General features: G+C 38.8%; 2 protein-coding genes and 1 long non-coding RNA gene across 18 annotated transcripts in view; 2 read left to right on the forward strand and 1 right to left on the reverse strand.

Moving 5' to 3' along the window:
• LOC103701686 (cyclic nucleotide-gated ion channel 17-like) lies at positions 1-8,583 on the forward strand. Its single transcript, XM_008783849.4, has 7 exons — positions 1-419; positions 1,128-1,626; positions 4,986-5,198; positions 5,343-5,656; positions 5,989-6,100; positions 6,685-6,921; positions 7,568-8,583. Exons 1-7 carry the CDS (start codon positions 364-366, stop codon positions 8,291-8,293), a joined length of 2,157 nt encoding a protein of 718 aa, XP_008782071.2. The 5' UTR covers positions 1-363; the 3' UTR covers positions 8,294-8,583.
• LOC103701688 lies at positions 8,475-13,621 on the reverse strand. 6 transcript variants are annotated; one of them, XR_003384617.2, is made up of 4 exons: positions 13,161-13,621; positions 12,877-12,992; positions 9,060-9,217; positions 8,475-8,989 (listed from the first exon to the last, which is right to left on the reverse strand). XR_003384617.2 is itself a non-coding variant. In XM_008783850.4 (3 exons), the coding sequence occupies exons 1-2, from the start codon at positions 13,552-13,554 to the stop codon at positions 12,877-12,879; spliced, it is 510 nt and encodes a 169-aa protein (XP_008782072.1). In that variant the 5' UTR covers positions 13,555-13,621; the 3' UTR covers positions 8,475-8,989. The 6 variants fall into 6 exon arrangements, 5 of the variants coding, with proteins under 5 accessions (XP_008782072.1, XP_026658273.1, XP_038984806.1 ...); XM_008783850.4 differs by lacking the exon at positions 9,060-9,217; XM_026802472.2 differs by lacking the exon at positions 8,475-8,989 and having other exon boundaries at positions 9,002-9,217.
• Positions 13,477-13,977, forward strand: part of LOC103701687 — a 14,578-nt gene continuing 14,077 nt past the window's right edge. For 5 of the 11 annotated variants that reach the window (XR_003384620.2, XR_005512773.1, XR_005512774.1 and 2 more), the window contains exons 1-2: positions 13,518-13,657; positions 13,765-13,874. This is a non-coding gene — a long non-coding RNA (uncharacterized LOC103701687). Of the gene's footprint in view, positions 13,658-13,764; positions 13,875-13,977 lie in introns of all 11 variants that reach the window. The other 6 variants (XR_603205.2, XR_003384623.1, XR_603204.3 and 3 more) reach the window with 3 other exon arrangements.

Raw genomic sequence — 13,977 nt, forward strand, 5'->3', positions numbered from 1 at the left:
CTCGGTTCATTTAGTTCTAGTTTATTGACTACTAGAAAGAAAGCCATAAGCTTATGGAAGTTAGAAAAGCGTCTTCTTTGAAGCAAGCCATGGCCTCCCTCCCCTGGTCTCAGAGCTCCCATTCTGCTTCCAGAAAGGGATAAGAATTGGTTTTCAAGAGCTCGTGGCGATGCTTGATTCCTCCTCTATTCGACTCCCTGACGGTCGGAACTCGGATGATCTTTTCTCGGTGACACCGGGGGTTTAGCGAGCTTAAAGCTGCTTCCTTTCCATTTATTGGGTTAATTTCTTCTTTCGTTGAGACCCAGATCTTGGAGGGCGATCGTCGGTAGATTCTTTTCGAGTTTTGTTGGGATTAGAGCGATGTTTGGGTCCAAGGTCTTTCATGAGCCGGAGATGAACAAGGAGAGAACCGTAAGGCGAGTTGAAAGACTTTGCTCCGTCCCGTCTTGTAGATATAAAAGCTAACATAAAGATTCGATTTTGATGTGGGTTCTAAATTTTGGGAATCAAAACCCTTGAAAAAAAAAATCCATCTTGCTTTTAATTGTGTTGACGAAATCTTTCCTTCGTCTTCTTATATCTAGGATTTATAGGTTTGTCTCATAAGAGTTTAATTTCAGCCAACATTGATGATTAATCTTCTTAACTATATTCTTAGTGATGAGAGGCAAGACGTTGCTGATCCATTCTTGCTTGTGATTTTTGGGCATGTAGACATAGAAAATATTTTGGTTACTGTGTTATTCGTTAATTGTTTGAGTGGATGTTTTTTATATTGGTGCGATTAAATATTACGAATCTTTCATTCTCCTAAGAATTTTCTTACTTTTTTGTAAGTGATAATTAACACCTTGATTTATAACTCAGGAGAGGCAAACAAATCATTACTGAAACTCTTTTGGCGTTTCTTTTCTTTTTTTTCTGTTTGAGATGTCAACTTTGGCATATATATTAAAAGAGGAACAAATATAATCCTTAGGAATTCATTTAGACTAATCTATGTAATCAGAGCAGCCAGGCTCTTGTGCAATCCAGCAAAACTCCATCATCTCTTATAACTCCATGGACTTCGTTGAATTCCTTTAGAAGCTTTCTTTTTTTAACGTCATTTATTCCCTATGTAGGTTCTATACTGATGAGAAGGACCAAGGCAAACCCATGTACCAGGTACAAAGACCTGGTACGATTGATGCTAGTATACCATGGGGAAGAAGGTTTGGAAGGTCTAGGGTATTCCCTGGGGGCCGCAAGTCATGGCAAAAGCAAATACTAGATCCTGGAAGCTATGTTGTGCTGATATGGAACCGGGCTTTTCTTGTTGCATGTTTGGTTGCTCTTTTTATAGATCCTTTGTTCTTCTACTTGCCTTTGATCGAAACTGATAAAGATTACTCATGTGTTACAATGGACCGACGTCTGAACATTACCATCACTTGTGTACGGTCACTTGTTGACTTATTCTATATATTAAACATCGTTGTAAAATTTCACACTGCATTTGTAGCCCCAAGCACCAGAGTATTTGGGAGGGGAGAGCTTGTCATGGATCCAAGAGAGATTGAAAGGAGATATATGAGATCAGAATTCTTCATTGACCTCGCAGCAGCCTTGCCGTTTCCACAGGTACTTTCTCATTTCTTGAGATAAAAGAGTCTTAAAACTAATATGTTGTCTCATAGTTTATCTTTTTTATTGCCTAATCAAACAACTTGTATTGAAGGTTATAGTTCATGTGAATAACTGTAGAGGCAGTTCTGTAGATAAATGTATTAGATAGCTTCAACTTCACATAAATAAGCAACTACATGTGATATTTCTTCTTAATCCTGTGCCTCTAGGATATAGAGTTTGTTTCATTCTCATGAATGAAATGGGTGGGTTCCTATCTTTACTTTTAATAAGTGTGCAACAAGAAGTCATATCTGGCCAAGTTTTTGTTTGAAATGTTTCAAAGATTTTTTTAAACGTTAAGAGTTGAATTAGTTGACTAAAACAATCTTCTCTGAGGTGCAGATTTCAGATCATGGAACCTTTTTCAGCAAAAAAAATGAAAAAGCTTATTAGTTTAATATTGGCCTTTGAATGCTTGAAAAGCATGCCAGAGATCAACTTAGAGTAAAGTTTTTGGAGACAGGAGATATAACACAGATGCTGATGTAATTTGGATCTGATCAAGTCACATAACCAGAGACAAGGAGGTTTAGGACCACATCGAAGAAAAGATAGAACAGAAGCACACCATAGCTTTACTTCTTTCATTCAAAGCTCCACATAACCATAAACAAAATATCCATGAAACTATCCCCTGAACACAACTATAATGCTTTTCAACTTCCTGATTTCAACATTTTATGAAAAGTAAAACTTAATGAAAGGCTTCGCATTATCCCTTCATTTATCAAAAATGATTGATGACATTTAATTTTATTTGCAAGCTGACTCTACAGTATATATATGTGTGTGTATGTGTGTGTGTTTTATGTAACATTGGATTAAATCTTCATGAAGCTAGATAGGATCTAAAGGAAATATTCCTCATTCAATGTTAGTCACTTTTTACGAAAATGCCTTTGTTTATCAAAGTTTCCCATTTTCATCTTCTACATCACCACTACCTAATTCTTGTTTTTCTTTCCTTTTATCTAGTTTTTTTCCACTCTCTTTTTTGCAGTCCTATTTCTGAAATTCTGATATTAGTGTCCCTTGCACCTCATCCCTGAGCATCACCAGCTTCACTAAAACCAATGTCAACATCATTAGCAAAATGGAGTTTCTTTATCTTGTTGCAAGATGCTTGTTAACTTCTCTTGATATTAATCTCTCTTTCTTTAACTTTGTCCACTTTGACGTCTTTTTAGGGCATCCACTTAAACTGCTCAGCAAGTTGAGCAACGACAGCCAATAATAATAAATTGGAGAGCCCATGAGGTTCATCCTGGATCAAACATAGCAACCAAAGGTCTCAAAGACTGTCCTGCTTTTTTGACCACCTGTAGGAAGCTTTCCTGAAATGGCTCAGACGTCTACATTGAATACTGGAGGAGTAGGAGGAGGAATACGTTAAAGTGGTGCCAAAAGCAGCAACAAGCACGTCTTTGGAATACAAGATAAAACTTGTCTGGTAGTAAGCATTTAGCAGCATGCTGAGCAATTGTGGAAGGGCTCAAACTCAAAATCTAGGCAAATTGAGAATTTTGTCATTCATTCTAATGAATTAAAATTCAATTTATGGAATTCATAGAGTGACTCCAAGGTTTTTTTTGTGACCACGGGACTGTAAGTATGGAACTACTCTCTTGGCCTGGAATGCAACTCCATCTAGCCTGAAAGGTCTTTGATGCATTATTCTTGATCAAAACTGGGAAGCAAGAACCTTTGGTTATGTTAAAATCACCACTTATCCCAAAAGTTTAAGCTTTTATGGGCCAAACTTCCCTTTAACGGGTTAGCCCAACATGTGAAAGTTTTTGATGATGGGGTTAAAGAGTGTGGAGACAGAGTTCAAACTCAGAATCTCTGCTCTGATACCATGTTAAAATCACCACTTGTCCTAAAAGCTTAAGTTGTTAGGATTAGGTAGATTTATAGGTTACTCTTTATCTTCTCCAACAGAAGTTCCAATAGATGTGAGTATCAATTGCTCTTAAAGTCTCAAGTAATTTGGAAGGCTATTTTTCACACATCGATTATAGCAAACTAGAATTTTCAATTTTTTGGTCCTCTGTGCAACTATATAATCCATCAACTTATTTTGAACTAGCTCACTCAAAGAAGCCTTTTCTCTAGGCTGATCACAGTTTCGCTGTCTGTCTATAAATTTGGCAAAAAGCATTCTTCTTATACTAGTGTAATTTTCCCCACTAGTTTCAATTAAGAACCTAGTAAATTTAATATCATTCTCTGCATCAATGACTCCCCACTTTGTCTGAATACTATTTGTCCGTAGATTCTCCTGCAAACTAGTTAGCCTGTAATCTCCACTGGCTCATTATTGAAATAACCCTGTTGAATCACCCTTGATGGCTGTCACCTTGCAATCCTCCCACTCTGCCCCTGCCCAGCTTCTTTATGCAGCTCTTAAATGAAATTTCTTTCCCAGGACTTCTCATAAATCTCCTGCATAAGCTGGTTTCAGTTCCTTCTCAATGCTCCTGTATGGTTGTCCAGATGGCCATTTTCTCCTTCATTGTTCCACAAGAATCATTGTCGTAATCTTGAATATGGTCCCTGCTGAATTGGGAATCTTCGCAGCAGCTTCGTGCTTTTGCATGTGTATACTAAGAACTCAAATAATTGGAAATACATGGATATGCCATGTGAATGATCATATAATCATAAAATTGGAGGATGTTACTAGTTATAGCTAAAGGAAGGATCTCTAGGAGGCTAATTTCTGTTTCATAGAATAGGCTTAACCAGTGGAGCTGCTATGAAACGGGTTATAGACATAAGAAACATCATGAAGAAAAATGAGGTGACCAACTTCATATCTAATGTAATATGAACTACGGTATATTTTGTCAATAGTAATATTTCCTTTTTCCGCCAACTAGTAATAAGAAACCAGTATATTTCATTTATAAAATAAAGTTAGAAATAGATTGTTCGCTGTTGTTTATTGCTACTCTTGAGTAATGTAATAATTGAGCTGAAGATTAAAGATCTTAAGCTTATTAGATCTTCACTATGTGTCGTATCATTTGTGGTTTTACGCTGGCGTTTTACTTTTTTTGCTTTAAAACTCTTCCACATGACAATTTACGTTATTTTTTCTGGTTTCTTTCTGTTTTCAACTCTCATATACACTCTGGCCATTTAACATGGCTTTATTAGTAAGTCCTGGTCCTGCTGCCTGAAGCTTACCTCTGAGAAGGTGCAAGAGAAGAGGGAAGAGTAACTGTGGAGGAAACTTCTTTACTTGAATCATCATATCTAACTGAAAGCCGTATTTTGGCTGATGTTTTTGTGCTTCCTTTCTGCAGATTGTTATCTGGTGGGCGATGCCTCCCATAAGAAACCATTACGGCAGTCATAAAACTACTACTTTGGCACTGGTTATTCTTATTCAGTATATGCTTAGAATGTATCTTATTCTCCCTTTAAGCAATCAAATTATTAAAGCTGCTGGGGTTGTTACAAAAACTGCTTGGGCTGGAGCTGCATACAATTTACAACTATTCATGTTAGCGAGCCATGTACGTCATCTCACTTCACCTTCCTTGCACATTTCAATTGTATGATATTTTACAACAAATGCGAAGCACTCATAGATTCATTTCTAATCTTACCAATTGCATTCTAGTGGGAGTATAACTATTAAATGATGATCTATCTTGTAGGTCATGGGAGCGGTTTGGTATCTTTTGTCAATCAGCCGGCAGATTACATGCTGGAAATCAGAATGCCTGATGGAGAATAGCTTCAGGAATAGGACAACTTGTGATCTTAAATTTCTAGATTGTGACATTTCAAACAGGAGAGATCGCCAACAATGGGCAACTGGAACAAATGTTTTCTCAAACTGTGATGCGAATAATCAAAACATCAGTTTCCAATATGGCATATTCGCAATTGCATTGCAAAATGAAGTCCTCTCCGCAAAATTCCTTGTGAAATACTTCTATTGCCTTTGGTGGGGCTTGCAAAATTTGAGGTGAGAATCCCTTTTTTTTTTTTAACAAGCTTTAGTGTTTCTAATTTATTTTCTCTTCATGTATGGAATAAAATTACTTCTTCACTGGGTTTGCTTCTTTTTCTTCCTTCCATAACTTGCAAAATGAAGTGCTTCTTTTTCTTCCTTCCATAACTTGCAAAATGAAGCTTGACTTCGATTTGTTTAGTTATCGTGCTGCAGCGCCATTAGCTAGTCTGATGTGGTCAAATGTTATCAATTTCAGGGACCAAACTTTACATGACCCGATATATCTTTCTCTTTGTTGGCATGCTATTGTAGACTTTCATGGCATTTTCTGTTTCTTTTGTCAGCTCATATGGCCAGACTCTGATGGCAAGCGCTTTCATTGTTGAAACGACATTTTCCATATTGATAGGTCTCCTTGGTCTCGTCTTGTTTGCTCTCTTGATTGGCAACATGCAGGTATTTTAAATTTTATAATTTGCAGAAACTTTTAAATATCTTTTTTTGTTCCAGACAATATCCTGTTTATATATATATATATATATATATATATATATATATATATATATATATATATATAGATAGATATAGATATAGATATAGATATAGATATAGATATTAAGGAACAAATTATATATGAATTATTTCTTTCTTTTGTTGATTATCTTTTAGAAATTTTTCCTTAATTTGGTGCTTGAAATTTGAGATCGACATCAATAATCAAAGAGGGAAATTTAGTTCTTGGAGATTTGTTAAGTTGATATCCAATTTATTGTACAATTTTCACTTTGGCTAGGAGATTACAAATCACATGCCTCTAGAAATTTCAAGAACTTGGCAGCGGACATTTTCTATCTCTCATGTTTGGCTCATGCAGTTCTTTTGATCACACCTAGTGCTATCAATCTGTTTCCATTAACTGATAAAACACTGGATATATTTTGGACTTGCCTGCAATCTACTACTAAAAGAGTTGAATGGTGGAGATGACACCTACTGCTATTCTGTTTCCATTGACTGATAAAACATTAAATATATTTTAGACCTACCTGCAATCTATTACTAGAAGGGTTGAAGAGTGGAGGCTGAAGCGAACAGACACCGAAGAGTGGATGAGACATCGCCAACTTCCTCATGAGCTGCAGGAACGTGTCAGACGGTTTGTTCAGTACAAGTGGGTTGCAACACGGGGAGTGGATGAAGAAAGCATCCTGCGAGATTTACCTGCAGATCTTCGTCGAGATATTAGACGTCACCTAAGCTTGGACCTTGTTCGCCGTGTAAGTGGTTTCCCCATACTTGATATAGTTTTTCTTTACTTCGCAATGACATTTTTTTGGTACACTCATCAAAATGATGGATATGGAGGCGGAAAAATGAAAATGAGATTTGGGGAATAAAGGGGGGCAGATCCAACATTCAAAATTCTTGCTTTCAGCTTTTTACAGGAACTGAAACCTCATAGGTAGAAATATTGAATTGAGGAAGAATACTGCAATTATGCAAGATGGTTATATTGGTCTCTCCTGAAACAAACCATATCTGCGTGAATCTGTAACAAGGCTCTGCAGCATTTTGGAAGTTCCCATTTTATTCGTGGAGATCCCTCATGCATTTGCCTGTTGACAGCCTCTCGTTATCGAAAGCATATTGTTTTCTAAACTGAACAATTCCATGTTTATTCTTCTTCATTGTCTTAAAACATAAACTTCTGCTCTCGCCATGCGATGACAAATTGGTTCTACTCTTTTCCAGATAAAAGTGAGATGTTTTCTACAGCGCGCTGGGAGTTCAATAGTTCATTGGAATTCTTATGCCAAACCTTTTTTTTTTTTGGTCCTGCAAGTGTAACTCCATAGATGTAGATCGACATTCGTTGCATTCGATGCTCCGAGTTCCAAGCCCGATTCTTTTGCAAAATTGCAGGTCCCTTTGTTCTCAGAGATGGATGATCAGCTCCTTGATGCCATATGTTTGCGTCTCGTATCCTGCCTGTGCACAGAAGGCACCAGCATCGTTCGTGAGGGTGACCCTGTGACGGAGATGCTTTTCGTTATCCGTGGGATATTAGAGAGCTCCACCACCGATGGGGGCAGAACAGGTTTCTTCAACTCCATTATTCTTAGACCTGGTGATTTCTGTGGTGAAGAGCTGCTCACCTGGGCACTGCATCCCAAGTCCAACGCCAACCTGCCCTCTTCCACCAGGACGGTGAAAGCTCTGGTTGAAGTAGAGGCCTTTGTCTTGCGAGCAGAGGACCTGAAGTTTGTTGCTAACCAATTTAGAAGACTGCACAGCAAGAAGCTGCAGCACTCATTGCGCTTCTATTCCCACCATTGGAGGACATGGGCTAGTTGCTTCATCCAGGCAGCATGGCATCGGTACAAGAGAAGGAAAATGGCAAAAGATCTGGGTAGGTGGGAGTCATTCTCCTCCTCCATACCAGATGAGCAAGCAACCAATGAGTCAGGGCAGGAGGATGAGTTCTCTGGCAGCTCTGTCGATCCTTCCCATCCTACTGCGAAGAATCTAGAGGCCTTGAAGTCAGCATCTAAGTTAGCTGCAAGTTTTAGGAAATCTCAGACGGTGAAGCCTATTGACATGGCCACCAAGTTCCTGAAGCCAAGTGATACCGACTTCACTGATGATTAGTGCCTCATATCATGCTCGTAATACATGATTACTAACGATCATAGCTGCTACAATTCCGCTTCGGCTTGCATTGCATTGGGAGGTTTCCAGGCCCAAGCCCCCCAACAAACAGTAAGATGTACACTGCAGTCTAAATATAGGAAACTGAAGGCTTTGCCGAAGGCCATGGTATTTGGTTGTGTTGGTATAACTTTCTTTTTGAGATTGATGGGCTTGTAATATTTCTGAATTTAGCTTTGTCGTTGTATAATATGGACTCATCAGTCAATGAAACTTACGTGATTATCTAATATCATCGGTTTAATCGAAGACCCTCCTTTTTTGTCAAGAAAAATTTGCATTGTAGATCAGCTTTTGTATTTCCGGAAGGCCAGATACCAGCTAGCTACCGGCGTTGTCGAGGGGAATCTTGACAGCAGAGCTCTCTGCAAAGAATTGTAGCAGGTGCTGGTGCAAGCATTTATCCTCAATCCCTGTTTGACTGCAAACTGGGAAGGCCGCCGGTTAGCAAGTTCAGATTACTAGGGCAGCTGAGCATCGAATTGAGGATCCTTTAAGGTGTCTCATACTGTCAGGAAGGGGAACCAGCGTGGGCTTCACATGATGATACGCTATGCTATTTAGGACGACAACTTTACCTCCTGAGCTCTCCATTCTAATCCTTGCTGACTGCATTGGGCTGTCTCTTTTCCTTTCCTGCAAGTAATTGAATACTCTTATGATGCTGGATCCCCTATTAAACTATAAAATGGGAAAAGATACCAACCGAATTATGGCAAAATTGAAAAAAAAAAACTTTCCAGGACCAATAGCAAAACCCAGAACAGATCATGTGCCAAAATTAGCGGCCATCATCCATTTGGACGGTGCAGAACCGAGATACACCGATTAGGGTAGCAGCTGCCGGAGAAAAGATGGGCAGGCCTATACAAATTCACTTCGTTAAGACCATGAACAGATTGATAACCAATAGAAAGTCGTACTGAAAATTGAACCCAGGACTGAACTTAGTGCCAGCATCGCTAACACAACATTGGGAAGTAGCTAGCCATATTAGTTTAAGATAACAAAACAAAAGCATGAACAAGAAGGCATAGTGACAACAGCAATTACAAGGCAGTGGTTGGTACACGACTACAGAGACAGAAAAATGAAGTTTTCCCAAAACATATATGGTTAAGGTGAAATGGAAAATAAAAGCTGCCAAGTCAAATGGAAAAGAAAGTATCTTTGGAGTAGAATTGTGATTTAGAAAAATAAAATCAAACTATGTGGCCAGCAAACCTATGACTCATCTTGCACCCACCCAAACGGTGACTCATTCTCGGTGTAGAAAGTCCAGCAAAGGCAATAAATTGAAAATTTATATTCCCCCAAACACAGGAAAGAAATATACAAAATGAGGCATCACTGTAGTAGTCTGAGCCTGACTATCATTTATTTAGTTCAATATAAACTTTAGGTGATGAAATTCGATAAGAATATTCTTACTAAAAACAGAATTATCAGGATAATGTCATTTGAGATCCTTACTGATACATCAGAATGTTGGATGTGTCACAACAGCTCTCGGAAGGTCCAAAGCATAATCAATACCTTGGATATTAGCCAAATCAATGACACTTACATGCAGGGACTCTAAAATAATTAACTTGAAGAGAATGAACTAGGGATTGCTCCAATCAAGATTTGCCATACCGGTACTACCCCATACCATACTCGTACCAAACCAATATTTAGTACAGAGGGCATATCAAGTGTCGAAACGACCCCCACATGGGACTAAGATGGGGTCCATTAATGAGATTGCCTACATCTTGGATGGTGCATCCCTAATTTTTGGACCTAGGTAATTAAAATATGGGCAGGACCCCACCCCCCACCCACTCCTCAAAAAAAAAAAAAATAAAAATAAAGAAATAATTAACTGAAAGAGTAGAAAATGCCAGTAGCAGACAAGTATATGTTAGGTAAAACTCCAAGGAAGTTAAAGCTGGTTCTGGAACAGGTAGGTTATCTTTATTAGTATGATTTATGAAGAAAACATATAGTATAAATACTGTAATGTATTATATGAAGGGTAACTCTGTTTCCTCTGAGGCAGTAGTTTAGGGTAATCTATTTTAACATCTTGCAAACTAGTATTTAAACTATATATACACACATTATACAATCAGATAAAAATGAAAATTTTATTTTGAAGTAGAGGATGGTAGAATATATGGACATTCATATACTGAGTGAAAATGCTCACCAGATGATAAAGTTTGCTTACTGTTTTAAGCAGATGTACTTTTTCCACATCAGACAAGTGGCATTGAAGCACCTTGGCGCATCAACTGCTCACTTACATCATCAGGATCTGATTGTATAGTAACAACTGAAGAAAGCTATGAGCAATATATAAGCAGGAAGATGTGATGGACCTATAAAAATGGCCACAGTGAAGTCCTAGTATTTTGCAACATATTGCTTCTAATCTAAAGCTTAATATTCAAAAATGATAAAGTATTTAAATCACCACCAAAAAGTAAATTTGAGGTTGTTCCTATTTGATGGCACCATCTCATGCTATATTTTAAGGGGCAGTTTGAATGCACGGACTGTTGTTCGTGCATAACCATCACATAACGGCAGGAATTGAGGAGCAGAGAGGAGCTGGGAAGAGGAATTTGAGGAATCTGCTGGAGGTTGTGGACACCTGCTTTCCCCAAAAACTCGGATAATTACTTCAAATCAAAGGGCGATTTAACTTATCCATTAAGGGATAATGAGTTCCTCAGCCTCATCCCACTGCTGCAAATGCCGAAGGTTGCTGCGTTTTTCCCTTCTCAGGTCCCTCTTTCATTTCTTTTCTTCCTGGCAGGTAGGTCGTCGCTGCATCCAAACAGCCCCTTAATGTATACCAAAATAAGCAGCTTAACAATGATGAAGTTTTCTCCTTTAAAAAGCACTCCGAGTAGAGGAAAAACCACAGCATGCATGATACTGCAAGGTCTTTCACACTTCCATCCCAAATGTCAATCCATTGGAATCAGTTTCAGCATGTAAATGTCCCTAAACTTCATTTCTTGTCTGTATTATAATAGTCTCTCTTATGATGTGATGCCAAAGACTCGTCTAACTATAAGCTTTGCTAGCATGCTCCATGCACTTTGATGCTTGACTTGCTCTATTTGATTCTCACGCAATAAATTTATAAACTAGACTGAAAGGCAACACTGCTAATAGACTAAAAAAAATTAGACAGTCTGCTCATAAACAAATTAGCCCCATAAGATAGGGTTTTTTTGTTTATGCGGGGCCATGACTTCCAACATGCTTATCAACTTGTTGTTATTACCCTTTGAAACCAGAGAACCTCTGATTCAGAGACCTTGATAGAACTGCCAGATAAAATGACAAAAAACATACCCTAATTTACATAAATGAATAAATTAATGCATTTACATTTTCTTTACATTGACCTACATCATAGATTATGAAGATGAAAAGGAAACCCAATTAAAGGACTCCAACATCCATTCTAATGCCTAGGTTATGGTCTTGGATGTCTAATTTGATTTAATTTGCCTCGCTGCGACATTTAGGTGTTTGATAGGTAGCGCCAGGTGGGAGATCAAGATCTCTTATTCCTTCTCTATTAATTTTAAAATGATTTACCTGGTTCATTCATTTAGCTGGAACAGTTCAAATGGTTCAAATGATTCAAACATCCAGTTGAATGGTCTAGAACAGTTAATTGGATCTCGACCTAAATGGAACTGTACTTGCTAATGGGCGGGAATAGGTTGATCTGTTCGACCTAGATGGATTTCATAACACGGTACTTGACCTTATGAACCCTAATGAGCTTTTCCAAATTATGTTATTGCAACCCTTTCCGAATGATCAATCAGTTATACTAAGGGCAATCTATTTAAGTTTTCACAAGCAATTTCAAATTCGATGTGTTTCCACTCAATTTTTATTGGAACATGAAGGTTTTCTCCTCCCACACCAAAGCTGCTCATGGATCCAAAATCATGCTTCAGATTATCCATCACATCTTCAATAACCAACCAATCATATCATGCATAAGCTAAGCATCTCCATCAAGTTAGCAGCTTCTGGCATTTCCTTGAACAAAAGGGTCTGAAAACAAATCAGCTAGTCAATAACAACAACCCCTAAACCCCAAACAACAACAGCAAAAACAAAAAAACTAACCCCGCCTTTATTTTTTTTTCAAGCAGAAAAAAAGAATTTTCATCTCTTATAAGCTCTTACGTACTCTTCTTTCAGTTGAACTGCAACACTTCACCAAGTCTAATAAAAGTTGCATAAGAAATAAAAATTTTAAAAAATATCTATTTAAGCCTTCAATCGAGTCATTGACGACCAGATGTCCAAGGACTCAATCTCAAAGCCAATCAATCAAGATATAATATTGAACTTCCATTACATATAAAATCTTTCACAATTTAAAGGCCTTGGTTTTCACCTAATGAAAATGAAAAGAAGATCAGGAGAAATACATTTTTCTTATTCTTATATTTTTTTCCTAAAAAAGAAAAATCTAGGATCCGACGAGATCTCATTACCTAGCCGGACCCGACGATGATGTTATTGATCGGGATAAAGATCAGCTTCACGAAGAAACCCACGAACCCCATTACCACGAAACCAATCGCCGTGCGGAAGGCCACCTTCGTGAACTCTGCAAGCGATCCATCAAATGCCGTCAAGAACAAAGCAGCAAGGATCGCAATAATCTAAAAGATTTAAAAGAGTCGAAAGATCGATCACCTATAAATCCATCAGGAATCGCAAGATCGCGATAGATCGATGGTAGGGATAAGCATGGGTGCAGGATCGGACGACTAACCTTTGCGATCGGGCTTGTGGCACCTCTTGACGAGGCGGACGCTGTCCTTGGCGAACCCCCGGAGGGGATCGACCACCGAATCCAAGGCGTCCATCGAGAGCTCGGAGAGGAGAGGCGGGAGAGAGACGAGCAGAGACGAAACCCGCAGAGAGAGAGGGACCCCTCGGCGAGTCCAGGAGGAGCTCGGATGGAATGTCCTAGTTTGCCAGCGGGGCCGGTTTAAATAACTCAGGCTGCATCGTCGCCCAGCTCGAATCTCGATGCTGAACGGTACTTTGTGACCGGCCATATCCGTACCATGCGGCTCTACTCCGGCCCGATCCACACCCCTTCGGTCCAGATCCCTCCCTCGCTCCCCTTCTCTCTCTCTCTCTCCCTCGCTCTCTAATTCCATCGCAAGATCTCGACCTCTCCCTCGCTCTGCGCAGATTCGGTGTGGCTGTACCGCCGAGCTAGCCTGGGTCGAGCCTCTCCCTCTCTCGGCCTCTCTATAATCGGTGGAGAAATTTTCCATTATTTTTGTCTATTCTTTATCTAGGAATCTTGCAGTAGGAGCAGGGAAAAGATTCATTGAAGCTAATAAGAAGTTTATGTTTGTTTGCAGTGCACCTTGGATCAGAAAGGGGAGGCTAGGGAATGTGTGTATAATTTGGAAATGGATTCTGACATTATAAACTAGTGATCCTGCTTCCAGATTTATTTCGTGGAATCTAGGTGAAAAATTCTTTTGCATTTTTGGTACATAAAAACTCCTTTTATTTATGATAGTTTTTCGGCTTCTATGTCTTTTTTTTTTGAAAGGAAGAGGAGGTAGCAG

This window comes from Phoenix dactylifera, chromosome 1, assembly GCF_009389715.1.
Source record: "Phoenix dactylifera cultivar Barhee BC4 chromosome 1, palm_55x_up_171113_PBpolish2nd_filt_p, whole genome shotgun sequence".
Lineage (NCBI taxonomy): Eukaryota > Viridiplantae > Streptophyta > Magnoliopsida > Arecales > Arecaceae > Phoenix > Phoenix dactylifera.

Excerpts from the sequence above, each read along its gene's own strand:
- LOC103701686 (XM_008783849.4), top strand. The coding sequence starts at position 364 with ATGTTTGGGTCCAAGGTCTTTCATGAGCCGGAGATGAACAAGGAGAGA. Across the intron at positions 6,101-6,684 it reads TCTTGATTGGCAACATGCAG|ACCTACCTGCAATCTATTAC; the intron begins GTATTTTAAATT and ends AATATATTTTAG. Across the intron at positions 6,922-7,567 it reads GCTTGGACCTTGTTCGCCGT|GTCCCTTTGTTCTCAGAGAT; the intron begins GTAAGTGGTTTC and ends GCAAAATTGCAG.
- LOC103701688 (XM_008783850.4), bottom strand. The coding sequence starts at position 13,554 with ATGGAATTAGAGAGCGAGGGAGAGAGAGAGAGAGAAGGGGAGCGAGGG. Across the intron at positions 12,993-13,160 it reads CCACAAGCCCGATCGCAAAG|AGTTCACGAAGGTGGCCTTC; the intron begins GTTAGTCGTCCG and ends GATCGCTTGCAG.